Consider the following 15,694-nt stretch of genomic DNA (forward strand, 5'->3'; position numbering starts at 1 on the left):
GGACACAACAAGCGATTGGTGGTATGCAACGTAGTGTTGATGATGATCCAAATGTGTCAATTCGTCGTCGTGCTCAACAACTAAACTTGTGTCCAGCCATTTTATGGAACTTGTGTTCAGTTTCTGCGTAAAGATTCAGGAACTGAAGCCACACGATCATCGTTCGCGCCGTACATTTGGTGAGTGGGCTGAAGGAAACATTGCTATTGATCCACAATTTCATTTGAAATTTTTTGTTCAGTGATCAAGCACACTTTTCGCTAAATGGCTGTGTTAATAAACAGAATTGCCGCATTTGGAGCGATGGTAATCCACAAGCCATTGTCGAAACACCATTTCATCCAGAAAAAATCACCGTTTGGTGCGCTCTATAGGCCGGTGGAATCGTTGGTTCACATGTCTTCAAAACTGATGCTGGTCAGAACGTTACAGTCAACGGTGACCGGTACAGAGACACGATTACTAACTTTTTCGTGCCTCAATTGCAAGATGTTGCAGACATGTGGTTTCCACAGGACGGCGCCACATGCCACACAGCGCGTGTCACAATTAATTTACTGAAAGAAACATTTGACGAACGATTAATTTCACGAAATGAACCTGTTAACTGGCCACCTCGTTCGAGCGATTTGTCGCCATTAGATTATTTTCTCTAAGGATATGTAAAGTCGCACGTCTACACAGAGAAACCAGAAAGAATTGAGCACTTGGAAACCAAGATTCGACCCGTTATTGCTGAAATACAGCCTGATTTACTGCGAAGTGTGTGTGAAAATTGGATCTCCAGATTACGACATGTACGAGCCAGCCGCGTTGGCCACATGCCCGAAATCATATTAAAATATTAATGCCATAAAAATGACTGTCAAATAAAGCCAATTTCATGGATATTAAAATATTTTTCTGTGTTTTGTTTCAACATAAAATTTTCCGTCTCTAGAAAACACACTTTAGTTTTTCCACCCAAGTCTTTCACTCATTGTACACTTTAGATTAAAGTCGTGCTTAATTAAAAGATCTAATTGTTTAAATTTGTTATCATTTTCGTTTGCCCATGAATCACCCCAAATTCCGCACCAGATGTATGCAAAGTTTTCAAGTCGTCTTAAAACGTGATGTTTCGTATTTCCCGTGGTTTATGACTCAGAAAGGAGGCGTTTTTCGTTCCGTATTTATTAAAATTTCTTTCCTTCATCTCATATAAGGAATCACTTCAAAGAGTTTGGTTATGGAATTACTAAACATACTCTATCTATATACATTTACAAACTAAATGCACTTTCAAAGCAAACCTAGAAAAACAACAATTTTTTTTAAAGATGGCAGTCTATGTTTTTTGAGTTAATATACTTAAAAATCCGACCAAATTTTGCAAGTTCCAAATAAATATAAAATAACGGAGGTCAATTAATCACGAGACACACAGAAAAACCTGGAAACAAGAGCTATTTATTTTGTGGATGAAGGGATACAAATAAATAACTGACTTACCTGCGTCCAAGCATATACAGTGCCAAGACCAAACGTCATAAAACCACCAGCTACATGTACATAGAATACATTGGTTTCTTGGAAGTTGGCCACAATACTTAGGCCGAGGCAACAGACCAGTCCCATCCATAGAGAGATTTTGTTTAAACGTAAAACGCTCGACGACAAAGAATAGGTGCGGTAGTATTCGCCAATTTGCTTGTATCGAATATACATCACACTCATCACTGAAAAAGTTAATATAAACGTCGAGTCAAACTGCAATGCAAACATGGATTATCTACAACATAAGAAATTATGCAATTATCTCTTTCTGTATTAATTATGTCTATGTCTCGTGCATGTTCACTGCTGCTGAAGCGGGCCCTCAAGCCTGTAAGTACTGTAGCTCACTTTTCTTACATCTCCCTAGCTTTTGTATTAGTACGCGTGGTCCCATATTGAATTTCTGGTAGAAAAACGAAAATTTTAGTGTTTTCCCTGTATTACGGGCAGTTGGTAACCTACTTAAATTAAGAGCTATCAAATTCTGGTTAAAAAATAGTATCGGCGACGGCAGTCAATAAGCTAATCATATATATATATACGTGATTAGCTTATTGACTGCCGTCGCCGATATTATTTTTTAACCGGAATTTGATATCCCTTAATATATACCGGTCCCACCACCTCACTTATACAAAAACTAGCCTTCGGCTAGCTGGGGATATTGCCCAGAGCCCCACATTTGCTCGGCCTACGGCCTCACACCTTTGATCCCTATAGCCATTTTATTTTAACAATTGCAACCCGCACCTCTTTTCTTCCCTTCTAAAGGAAGCATCAAAAAACCTGAAACACGTCGTTAATTGTTTTAAATTAAAAGCCTGAATATCAATTTTTATACTTCTAATTTATTAAGGGCCAAACGGATTTTCCCAATACTGATAAAAGTTTAATAACCTGAGGATCTACCTTGAACATAAAGGCCCAAAGGGGTATTTCCAGAGCTGGTAAAAATTTAAGCATCTTAGGAACCACTTTGACCCCCTCTTTATTCAGTTCTGAAAACCAATACATTCATTTAAACTAACACACATTATATATACACAAACAATAGTAAAATGCAATGGTACTTCGTAAAAGAAATTTGTATAGTAATAGGTTTATACGAGGGTCACTACGAAAGTTTTGAGATACGCATTGTTGTGGCACAGTATTTGAATTCCAACAACTGCGTTCGGTAGTGGTATCCAGAGCGAAGAAGCGAATCAAGTTTCAACTTCCCTCGCTTATCGGCGTGGCCGTATCGCCTTCACTTGTTTGTTGATGTGAGCAGTATTCGGCTATCTAGAATGGAGCTCGAAAGGGAACATTTTCGGGCAAAGATCCTTTACGATTTCAAAAGTGGTTTGAACGAGACACAAAGCCTTGACCGTTTGCAGGGTGCATTTGGGGACCTTGCTCCTTCCCGTGCTACAATTTTTCGGTGGTTTGGTGAATTCAGAAGAGGCCGGACATCGCTTACAGATGAAGAAAGAGCTGGACGTCCGGCAACAGCTGTGTCAGATGAAAACATTGCCGCTGTGGAACAAATGATTCGAGAAAATCCTCGAACAACTTTCAAGGACATTGAATCTATAGTGAACATTGGATCGCCAGCAGTAACAAAAATTCTTCATGAACATCTTCGGCTCAGGAAGGTTTTATCTCGTTGGGTGCCTCACACTTTAACTGAACAGCAGAAGCGCATGCGTGTGGAATGGTGTGAAGAAATGCTTGCAAGATTTGATGGAGGCAATTCTCGACGCGTCTCTGATATTGTTACTGGTGATGAAACTTGAATCTTTTCAGACGAAAATCCACCCAAGAAAGTGAAGCGACCGCGAAGTGTGGAGAAGAAGATGGTCGCAACTTTCTTCTCCAAATCTGGCCATGTTGAAACTGTTCCACTTGAAGAACAAAGGACTGTTACTGCTCAGTGGCACACCACTGTTTGCCTAACAAAAGTATTCCAGAATCTTCGGGAACGGCATCCAAGAACTGGATTGCGTGGGATCCTGCTTCATCATGACAACGCGTCCGTACACACGGCCATCACAATTCAGTTTTTAGAATCTACGGAGGTCAAACTTATGACTCATCCGCCGTATAGCCCTGACCTGGTCCCGTGTGATTTTTTTTCTGTTCCCCAGGATCAAAGATCGCATGCGTGCAAAGAGATTTTACAACCCTGAAGAAGCTATAGTGGCTTACGAGAATGAACTTTCAACACTTGAAGAAAAAGACTGGCAACACTGCTTCCAAAAGTGGTTTTCGAGGATGCAAAAGTGTATAGAGTGTAATGGTGAATACTTTGAGAAAATGTAAGTGTTAAATTGATTTTAAGTATGTAAGTTATTTCACATCTCAAAACTTTCGTAGTGACCCTCGTATATAGGTCTATTCAGTTCCCCTTCTCTCTCTTACTACCTTCGTTTTGACTGTTATTTCTATTACAACATATCATACAACCTTTTAATGCCTATAGTTGTGTAACCCTCCATAAAATACAAAGTTTTAATAATCCAATAATACCCCAACAGACAAGTCAATAGCTAAAAACATTATAAAGTACACCACAGACCTAGTTATGAAACATAAAGCATAAAAAAAAAAACTATCTAAAATTGTAATAAATTTTCCCAAACATTTATATACAACAATAACACCATTATAACAACAAGTAACATAATAAAATTATCCAACCAACATTTCCAGTATAAAAAGGCAATAAATAAATGTAATGAACAAGAAACCAATTATTAAAATACCTAAACTCATTAAAAGCCTTTGATTCTGTTATATATAAACATAATCGTCTCAACACTAGATTAAAAATTTCCAAATCATCCTTGTTCGTAAATTAATAAAACTAGTTGGTATAATCTAAATGTGCATTGAGAATTTCAATACTTAATTTCAGAGCTAGTACAGCAATATGCTTGACAATAAAATTAGGCACATTAAATTCTTTCAAAAACGTTTTAGCACTTTTACTAATTGCTCCCCTGGAACCAATAATCACCGGTATTACCTTGAATTTCTTATTATCATTATATTTTCCCTTTAAAACTTCATATTTAGTAATTTTCTCTAATAAACCTGTCTCTTCCATATTGCCTTCTTCAAATCGAATAGTAACTTCAAGGATAGTAACTTCAAGGATATATCTATGAGTGAGATTTTCAACTACGAGATCCGGTTTCAGTTTACCCTTACTGGTATCGAATTCTAACTCTTTGCCAGTTCTAAACCCCTTAATCTCACAATGCTTCTCCAGGATGTTAACCAGGGAGCTCATGTGGTTCGGATTCCACGTTAATCAGTAGGTCCACGTCTCATATAACCTCGCTGCTGAAAGGGACGCTAAACTAAATTCAACTCAACTCAAGGATGTTAACCACTTGATTGTGTCTAAATATACGGCGATTAAAATATTGAATATATTTCCCCAAAACATGGGCCTAGACTCAATCGGTTCCTTGCAAATTCTACATTCAACATTTAAATTTGGCTGAGCTCTAGCCAGAGCTACTCTAACGCCATAAGTGTTTGTACGCATCTTCAGTGCGTCTATAAGCCGGTTATCCGGAAGAACCTCATTGTCAAAGAGGAAACAATTAGAGATAGAGTCATTATGAAAATAATGAATACCTTTCCCTTGACTTTGCTTCCCCTTCCATATTTCAAAACATTTATCTTTTAACTTTGACTTCATTTGATTTAACACTACTAAATTATATGGTCTTTCGTTATCTAGTTTTTTTTTTTTTTTTTTTTTTTAATCTTATCTTCAATTTTATTTAAATTCGATACCTCTACCATCTCAATCAAAAAGTTATCATTTTCCAGGGATCTTAATGTATAAATAAACTTGGCCTGGGCGAGCAATATAATATTGGGGAACCATAGTCCACTGTCTCTTTTCTTTGAATAAAATACACTGTCTACAGTTGAGTTTACCAAATGAAACCATTTTTTTAAAAAAAACTTTCTAATTAAGTCATCAACAGAGTTCCAAAATGAAGGCTCGCTAAAACTCGCAATCCAGACGTAAAAAAACTTTGGGAGCAAATATGTTTGAATCAAATAAATTTCCTGGTGTGTCTTTAAAGAAAGTTTATCTACCACACTCAGTATTCTACTTAATTCGTCTAAATGATATTTGTTTTGTATACCATTACATAAAGTGCATTTGCATCCAAAATACTCGAAAGCTTCGTCTACTTCTAAATTTCTTATATAACTATTGTCCAACTTAAGGTTACAACCATCAATAATCCACGATTTTCTATGTAGCTTAATACCAAATGACAAACATTTATTCACAGCAATTTTCATATCAAGTTTGTCTAACAACTCACACACGAGTTGTAACATCTCCTCAAGTTCATGCTGCGAATTAGCAACTAGCAATGCGTCATCGGCATATGCGAGTAGAGGAATACGGTTATTTTGAAAACTAAACAACATAACATCCAACATCTGCTTTACATCCAACTGCCTTATAACACTGTCTAATACCAAATTGAATAACAATGGACTAAGTGGGTCCCCCTGACGAACACCGCGCTCAATCTGAATATTAACATTCAAATTACTAAATTCAGTTTGATTATTTTCATATAAATTAGCAACAGTGTTTACATAATTTGCTGGTATAGCTCTATTTCTCAAGGCATCTATTATTGCTTGGTGTGGAATTGTATCAAAAGCCTTGGAAATATCTAATAAACAACCATAAACAGGTTTAACAGTTTTCCCAGCTTCAACATAATATCCAATATGAAGCAGTTACCAAGAGTTGAATTACCTGGTATAAATCCTTTTTGAGCATTATGTATATGGATAACAGATCTTAACCTGATATCAATAATTCCTGTTAGAATTCTACATAACACTGAAGAAATTGTCAACGGACGCCAATTAGTTACCTTAATTAAGTCTTTACCAGTTTTAGGAATGAGTACAGTTTTGTTCTGTTTCCAACTCATTGGGACATATGCTGAGGTTAAAATTAAATTATACAATTTTACCAGCACGTACATAACCTCCTTTTTATCAATGTCTTTTTTACTAATTTTATCTAATCCAGGGGATGATCCAGATGGAACACTTTTAATTCGTTTCTTAACATCTTGGAAAGTAATAGGTTGCTTTAGTTTGTCTTTTTCCTCGTCGGTTAACTCTTGTTCAACCATTGTTAGCCTGCTCCTACCTGATTTGCCCCATAAATCATGATATAGTTTACGAACTTCCTCTGACTCTACAGTAACATTTTCCTGTTCAAATGTATTTCTATCGTCAAATACAAATTTAGCCAATTTACCAGGATCTTTACTGTACATGTTCTGTAAATTAGCATACTTATGCTGGCTTAAGGGGTTTCGAGATATGTCCATCTTATTTTAACAATTGCAAACTCGACTCTTTTCTCTTCCTTTGTAGGAGAAATATATATAAACGCTGAAAGGCGTCTGTAATTATTTTAAATGAAAAGACCTCATAGAGTTTCCTGTGCCTAACATACAGAGATTCGGAGATATGGCCATTTTAAGATAATAACTGCCACCTCTACTCCTTCCCCTTCCTCCACGTCGATTTCGAAAAACCGTTCCATGCTTTGTCCAAATTTCAAGTTTCGGGCTTAAGCTGTTTCGCCTGCGCGTTGATGAATCAAGTCAATCAGGACTTTTACTTTAATATAGAGAGATAATTAGTTACAGGCCTTCGTGAGTTGCCAAGTAGGATTTCAGTTTACTTCTGAACATTTTTTTTCTCCGATAAACAAGCGTGATTTGTTTAGTTAGAAAAAATGCTAGGTCATTCTATGATGGAAAAGTGACAAGTTCATATTATCTACATTACTTTTGAGATTTGATACAGCAATAAGAGGTCTTTGCCTACACTCCAAGATGAAGGGAACAGAATTTGAAGTAGAGAGTTGGATTAAAAAGAAAACTAACTTCTAGACAGCTATAAAAATAAAGAAGTCGCTATACTCTATTTTGCAAATACTTTTCCTAGCATTTGCCATGATCAGCTTAACTACTGCATAATTCCTATTATAGCGTTAACAATGGTAATCAATTGACATTATGTAGGTCATAAGACCGTATCGGTTTCGGTCTGTAAGGATGAATGTTATTTTTTATATAGCTTCTGAACTACAAGAAATCTCAATTTCAGTTCTGTATTTTGGAATACTGGCTGAAATTTCAGTGAATTTTGCTGCAACCTTCTTCGAAGTCTATTAGATTATGATTAGTATTTGGTGGTGAGCTTTGATTTAGATCTGTCGGGAACTAGTTCTTAACTCTATGATTAGTATCGCATTTCAATAAATAAATGCACGTCCCTTATCTGCTTTTCATTGGAATCTTCTTGTTCGTAATAATTTTAAATAAACTATCAATAACTCCAGATGATTCAAATGAAATAGTAAACCACGGATGAGTATCTTTAATTATTCAGAATATGGTATTTACTATAAAGTTCACAGAACTAACTCATAAGTTGTCAATTACTGACCTATTCTTAGCTAACAGACTCAAAAGAAAGTGGTAGCAAATTGCTCGAAGAAGGTTCCTACTGGAACACATGGTTTCCCGCTATTCTCTTCGTGGTACCATTTGTCTGAATCCTCTTGCACGCATAGTTAAACATTACTCCATCTCCCAGTTATTCATGTTTTGGTTTCTTACGGAATTAAATAATTTTCCTCAAATTTCCCACGGTTCTTTGTAATTTCACGTTTAACAAGGACAAATATTTGAAAATATGTGTACTTTAAATAAATAATTTAAATAGACCTTTTTCATGTTGAAGTTTATCTTTTAAAAATTATTGTTCAAAGCCTTTGTATTTTAATAAATCTTCTCCAAAATCAATGCAAATGAATTGTGCTGCCATCTTTGGAGTTCTTTCAAAATATACGTTTGTGGACGTTTATATGTTTGAGACCAATCCTTTCGACAATGGGATCTCGGAAACTACAGGCTCTAGAAAGCTGACATTTTCACTGATCGATTGCAAATTTTGCGTAGATTGTCCAGTTTTAACTGAATATTTAAAAAACATGGCCATTATTTCTTTATTACATTTTTACGGTTACACTGGAAGCGTTGAAATTAAAAAAAAAAAATCCTACAGCATATCCTACGTATTATACATTCCAACACCACATGATTGTACACACGGGGTTGCATATCTCTCAGGCGTTTGTTTCTTGGCCAAACTATACCTGGGTAATGAAAAACGAAGGATAACCATTTCTCTAGTCTAAGTTGAATCTTTAATGTTTGGAGTGTTTTACCCAATGAACACCATATATCACTGGCATTATAATTTATTGTTTGTGTAATGTATTTGCTTGTTACATACTGCATGCAAGAAGAAAGAAAACACTGATCATAACTCCAACAGGAAGAAGACTCAAATCTTGCAAACGGTGCGAGATAATGAAAAACATCTTCCCTATAGCACTCCTTACCGATTTTTATCAAGACGTCTTTCACTTGTATCTGCAAAGGGACATCTACAATTGTTGTGAGAAATGAAGAGATTCATGCTCATATGTGAATGATGCGCTGTTTAGAGAGCGCAGGTTCAGCTAATCTATCTATTAAAATCCTACAAGAGCAATAAAAGCGCCTGAGCTCCAACCTCTAACTTTTTATTTCACACCTTTGATTTACGGTTATTTGTGATTTCACGTTTATAACAAAGACAAACATTTTAAAGTATATGTACTTTAAAAAGTAATTTAAAGAGATTTTTCTCATAAAGCTTATCCTTTTACAGAAGGCTGTTTCATCCTTATGAAGCAATTTGTAGTTGCCACCAGAGGTGCTAGTTTTGCGTCAGCAACGTGACGCACGCAGTACGGAGTAGCCAGACACTTGTGTACTAGCCGTGCTGAGGAGAGACGTGTGCGAGAAGAATGCCGCTGAAAATCGACCCTTTTTGGGGAGGCTACATCGTAGCACTTTCTGATATAGGCTACAGTTATAGCCGAATAAGAAAACAGTGCAAGAAGAAAGGTTTCACAGTGTCTGATAAGGGAATTAATGCAGCCATCCATCGCAATGCAAACCCAGAGCAAACCATTGTCATACGTCGTCAAAAGGGGCAAAAGAAGCAACCGGCTCCACAACGCAGTCAAGACGTCATTGCCAAGGTCCGCGGTTTGTGACCCAGGAGAATCCACCCACCCAATGTGACATAGCGAGGCGTGTTGGACGGTCAACTGCAACTGTACACCGAATCATACGCGACAATTTGGGACTCAGAAGTGCACACAAGCGGCGGGTCCATGTTCTGAAACCAACGCACATCGCAGAACGGCGGGTGGCATGCAAAAGGCTGTATGAAAGTTACCTGGCAGGTGACAAATGGCGTTTTGTGATCACCTTAGATGAAGCATGGGTCTATTTGACAGGATCCAGGAGATGCGTGCAATTTACTACAACCGCAGTGATGGAACCGATCATGCAAAGTGGGTTCGCTCCTGCAAGGAGAGTTTTTCAAAGGGATCTGTGGTAGTGACGGGTTTCTGTGCAAAAGGAAAGCTTCCGATACACCGGGTGTCATCAAATGTCAAGGTGAATGCAGCGTATTATATCGAGCATGTATTGGAACCCATCTACCGCCAACATGCCCCGGCTTTGTACGGCAATGACCCAAAATTGTTAGGGTCATCAAATCTAGAAGGCTCAGGTGGGCAGGTCATGTAGCCAGGGTGGAAGAAAGAAGGAACGCTTTCAAAATCTTAACTGGAAGACCAATCGGAAAACGACCATTAGGAAGACCTTGGCGCAGATGGGAGGACAATATTAAGATGGATCTCGCAGAAATAGGTATACAAAAGTAGAAAATGGATCAAATTTGCTAAGGATAGAAGACAGTGGAGAGTTTTGTAAACGCGGCATTGAACCTTCGGGTTCCATAGGCCATAGAGTTAGTTAGTGTATTTGCTTATTACATACTGCATGCAAGATGAAAGAAAACATTGATCATACATTAATTAAAAACTCCAACCGGAAGTAGGCTCAAATCTTGCAAACTGTGCGAGATATTGAAAAAGTAACCGAAAAAATATCTCCCTTTTCCGATATCTCTTGCCGATTTTTATCAAGACGTCTTTCACTTGTGTCTGCAAAGGGACATGTACAGATGTGAGAAATAACAAGGAGATTTATGTCCATATGTGAATGATGCGCTGTGTAGAGAGCGAAGGTTCAGCTAGTCTATATATTAAAATCCTAGGTTTACATGCTTGTCCCCAATCTTTTTGACTATGAGATCTCGAAAACCACACGTGCTAGAAACGTGCCGTTTTCTTCGGTCGATTCCAAATTTTGTGTAGATTGTCCAGTTCTCATTCAAATTTTCAAAAACCGTGTCGTTATTGTTCTATTCAACATTTTAGGGGCCCATAAGATTAACATTGTTACAGACCGAAGCTATGGTGCTAGGCAACCAGTAAAGAAGATACGTATGACGAGTTGACGGACATTGCAGGAGTTTTGCTTAAATTTGAATAGCAAAACCTATTGCATGCTGGCAATTTCCAAGGCCTCAAGAGACGCAATGAGGTGTACTCGGACGGATGTGGATTTATTAGAAAAAAATATTTCTACTTGATATCGTGTTACTTCTACAAATTTGCTACAAACTCACCTCAACATCTATACATAGCAAGCCACTTCCTTTGTAAGTCTCCTATCCTTTACTCGTGTGAGTAAGGAGACATTCACAGTGGGAAGGAGATTCATGGTCATAACAGAACGATGCGCTGAGTAGACGGCGCAGTTTCAGCTCGTTTTCAATTAAAATTGCATATTTTACTCGAAAATATCATATTAAAAATACATTAATGTTTTCATTGTTCAAGCTTTGCTCTTAGTACACGTAAATTTGATTTAAAGCACTCACAGAGCGAAACAATACGTTTACTATAAAAATTAACTTGTAACGCTTTCGCCAACTATCCACTTTGCCTTCATAACACACTATGAATACACAAGCAGTCACAGAGTTAATATATAAGTGAAAAAAATATCCACGAATCCATTCCATAATGTAATCAATCAGGATTCGTGGATTTCCTTTTTTTCACTTATGTATTAACTCTGTGACTGCCTGTGTATTCATAGTGTGTGATGAAGGCAAAGTGGATAGTTGGCGAAAGCGTTACAAGTTAATAATTTTTACAGTACACGTATTGTTTTGCTCTGCGAGTGGTTTAAATTAAAAGTGCTTATTGGATTCCTATGCACTCCCGTTATTACCACTGATCCCATATTTTCCGCAGTACATCCACACCTACTTCTCCAAATTACCAGATTTTATAAGACTGTTGCAAGCTCAAAATAATTTCTTGCAACATTCACTTTCTCTAATAGAAGAAATTTCAGTAGCATTACCTTCAGAAACTCATGGTGTTGCTAATATTGCATTCGAGAAACTTAGTCAGATATTACTTTTTAAAAAAAAATCCTGGTCACAAAGATATATAAAATTTCCACAAAGCTTTCTGCTGAAGAAACATGTACTGAAAAGGGACTCAACAAAGAACAACTCTTTTGACATGGTCCTGTGACGTTATGTCACGTAGAAAGAATATTTTTACTGTACAAATCATTTTTCAGTGACAGACACAGAAGCTTCATACAAGAAAAATTCTTATATACTGTAATACCTCGAATATACGGTAGGATTTCATCAGAACAAATATTGCATTTGATTCTTTTGCTTACGATGTATTTGCTTTTTTTTTTTTTTTTTTTTTTTAATTTATCGTGTACATTTGCATGCTTATTTTATCGCTTGACTGTGCTTATAAATAGGCCTCTAGTCATAACCATAATAAAAGAAAGAAACTTTATTAAGCAAATTGAAAGAAATGAAATGAAAATGAAATAAAATTTTTGAGTTTTACGTCCAACGGTTATGCCGGCTAGGCTAATGGAGACGGTAATGATGAGTAATGAATGAAGCGGTGGAATGAAGAAAGTGAGAGGAAACGGGAGAACCCCGAGAAAACCCACGCACACGGTGTTTGTCCACCACAAAGTTCATTTGGCGGGAGCAGGGTTTGAACCCGAAACCCCATGCACCAGAGGTGAACGCTCTACCACTGAGCCATCGCGGCCCGCAGCAAATTGAAATGCTTCTACCCGACTGCGATAACATCATATAAAATAGAAAAATAAACTAAATTATGGTCATTTTATCGATTATAGGGATAAAATAAAATGAACGTTTAGAGTAATGAACGTGTTAACATAAAATGTTCCTAAGCGAAAAGAAGGTGTATTTTGCATACAATTTATATAAAAATCTATCGAAAATAATTTAGAGGAAACACTTACACACTGCTGTCCCAATGTTCATAAACTGGGCGAAAACACAACTTTCTGGCGAGTACGTCCCAGTATCACTAATGTACGGAAAGTCAGCCTCCACATGGCCTAGTAAAACAGCTGCAATATACCTGTGAATAAAATGAATTTTACAATCATATTAAGTACTACCACACATTTGGGTCCATAACAATACCTAAGAAAATCCTGCGGTTTCTATTATATATGAAAACTCTGGAAATTTCTAGAAGTAGGTCTAAACCAATACGAGTCGGTAGCACTCTATGAAATTCAAATAACGTTTAAAGTATGAAGAAACGATAAATGCGAGCCGATATGCTAAGTTCTCACTACTCAAGTTAAAGTCAAGTGGCCAATCAAAGGTCTTAGTTGTGTCTAATCCCAAGAGCTTAGCACTCTGTTAAAAATGCTTCAACCGATCTCACAGCACCGGGAAATTAAAATTTTGGAAGTATTTTCATTGCGCATGTTATCGAAATTAAGCGTATGTTACAAGTTCTTTTTATTATTATTATTATTATTATTATTATTTAAATAGTAAGTGCCCTTTCAGATGCAAAAACAAACGAGCATACTTTTCGTAACAATTTTATTGTTATATGAAACTAAGCCTGTAACTTAATCTACTTTTCTACACAGTTTCCACCAACATTAAGGCACTTACCCTATTGTACAACAAGATTTTGAATATCACTCTCACAGAAGTCTGCAATTTGATTTGACAACCATAACAACACCTACCGTGAGCACAACTTTCAATAATTTACGTGTTGAGTCACAATTTCATAGAGAACACTTCTTGAAACCTAAGGAAACTTATCAGATAATGACGAAATCGTAAAATGCCTGTTCTCTTTCATGTTTTTTTCTCAATTTTCTGCACGAAGTCTTCTATGATGATAGAAGGTCGCTCACTTCGTTCCTGATCATGAACATTTGTGCGGCCACCTTTAAAAGCTCTAACCCATTTCCGTACCATTCAATCGCTCATTATGTTTTCTCCATACACTTCACTACTCTGGCGATGAATTTCAGCCCCTTTCACGACTTCAGCACTAAGAAAACGAACTATGAGAGTATTTCACAGTCGGTAGGATTTTCAATCGGCGGAGGCATTCTAACTATTCACAAGCAAACGTAAGCACGGTCGAATGAATGTTTCCGTAATGGCGTCTGTGGTTTGCCAACAGATGTACGTACACAGCACGCATGCGCGGGATGCCGACAGCAGCACTGCAGCAGTCGAATTTCAAAATGGTATTTGCTTAAAAAACACGCCTCGTATCTATACGCAAGTGAGTACAAAGTCATCATTCATTGATCTAAAGAAAATGTCTTCCACAGTTCTATACAAATGTAAAATCAATGTATGACATACTGGTGCAAATCCTTCTGTGTGTAATACGACTGATCTAGTTTTAGACTTAATCCAGAGTACAAAATTAAAATAGTTAGTAACAAAAATCGAGGGAAGAAAAATTATATATCAAGACACGTAGTGTTGAGCAATTAGGCACATTTTCAGTAATGTACTTGTACCAGCTGATCCTTGCATTCTAGTTTTAATAATAATAATAATGGTAGTAATGACTGTAGTTTTCTTATTTTTAATAACAATAAAATACAGCAAATTCTCAATTCTTCGTGCTAATTACCAGACAAAAAGGCACAAATAATCCAAAATGTTTATTGATTTGCCACAACAATGGTTTAATATAAGAAAATCATCAACATACAGATCTCGTAGATAATACTCTGAATGCATATACGTATATACAGTCGTAAGAAAAGTTGCTTTACAATATAAATAAACTACCGAATACATGTTGTTAGATTTAGCTTTCACAAGTTTCTCCATTCGGTTTGCTCATCTAATACTGTGTTTTGATCGTTGCTGTTTATAACACGTGAGCTGCCAGTTTTGCGAGCTTAGTTCACACGTATTCGAAACTGTCGTTTCGATCTTACGGAAACCCTCACCAAAGTAATAATAATAATAATGCCCTGTACGAATAACCCGACCACGGACAATCCGAAGTTTGCTGTAACAATATTCCTTCCAAAACTGTATTTTAGATCTATTTCTAGTCACTTGCCACCTATCTCAATACTGTAGTAATGAGCACGCCATGAAGAAAATTAAACTAGCGCTTGTGCAAACAAAATATGGAAAAACATCCACTATGCTGTTAAAAGAGCAACAGAGGGAAGAAGGAATCGAGAAGAAAGAAGTAAAAATGATTCGATGAGGAATGATTGTCAACGAATAACGGAAACGAGCAAAACAGGACACGAGAAAGACAACACTGCGAAACAGCAAAAAGAAAAATACGCGGAATCTGTATAAAGGATTAGAAAAGAGGTGAGTAGTGATTGCATGTGATTCAAAACGGAAACATCTTAACTGAATCCATACATCTTCAAATATACACACCGAAGACAAGAAAAAGGCTAGTGATGTATACATTTGTATAAACACAGATTGGAGAACTGTCCCTCCTAGATACTGAACCAGCTATTTAAACTGAACAAGTACAAATTCTTGAACTGATTTTATTCTAATCAATCTCCTCTAGACAAGATAGCTACCTTAATCAAAGGAGTCCACCAGCTTATCTGCTTAATACGGAAAAAAGAAACAAATTCTTCAGGAACGGAAAAAAAATCGGTATCTTAAAAAAGAAACAAAGCAGACTGCAACAATTCTGCAAATACGATTTAGTCAAACAAAACTTAAATCAAATCTCGCCTACAAGCGTCCTAAACAATTCCAGAAGGCTACAAGCTGTTTCATC

The 15,694-nt window shown here is 36.7% G+C and overlaps 1 protein-coding gene across 1 annotated transcript in view; it reads right to left on the reverse strand.

The window, feature by feature from the left end:
- Nucleotides 1-15,694, reverse strand: part of LOC145681026 (DNA damage-regulated autophagy modulator protein 2-like) — a 64,400-nt gene that overhangs the window by 26,996 nt on the left and 21,710 nt on the right. The window contains exons 3-4 of the mRNA XM_081752326.1: nucleotides 12,888-13,009; nucleotides 1,492-1,718 (exon numbers count right to left, since the gene is read on the reverse strand). Coding sequence (XP_081608452.1) covers nucleotides 1,492-1,718; nucleotides 12,888-13,009 — 349 coding nt within the window. The remainder of the gene's footprint in view (nucleotides 1-1,491; nucleotides 1,719-12,887; nucleotides 13,010-15,694) is intronic.

The sequence above is a fragment of the Thermobia domestica genome, chromosome 3, assembly GCF_964235325.1.
Source record: "Thermobia domestica chromosome 3, izTheDome1.hap1.1, whole genome shotgun sequence".
NCBI lineage: Eukaryota > Metazoa > Arthropoda > Insecta > Zygentoma > Lepismatidae > Thermobia > Thermobia domestica.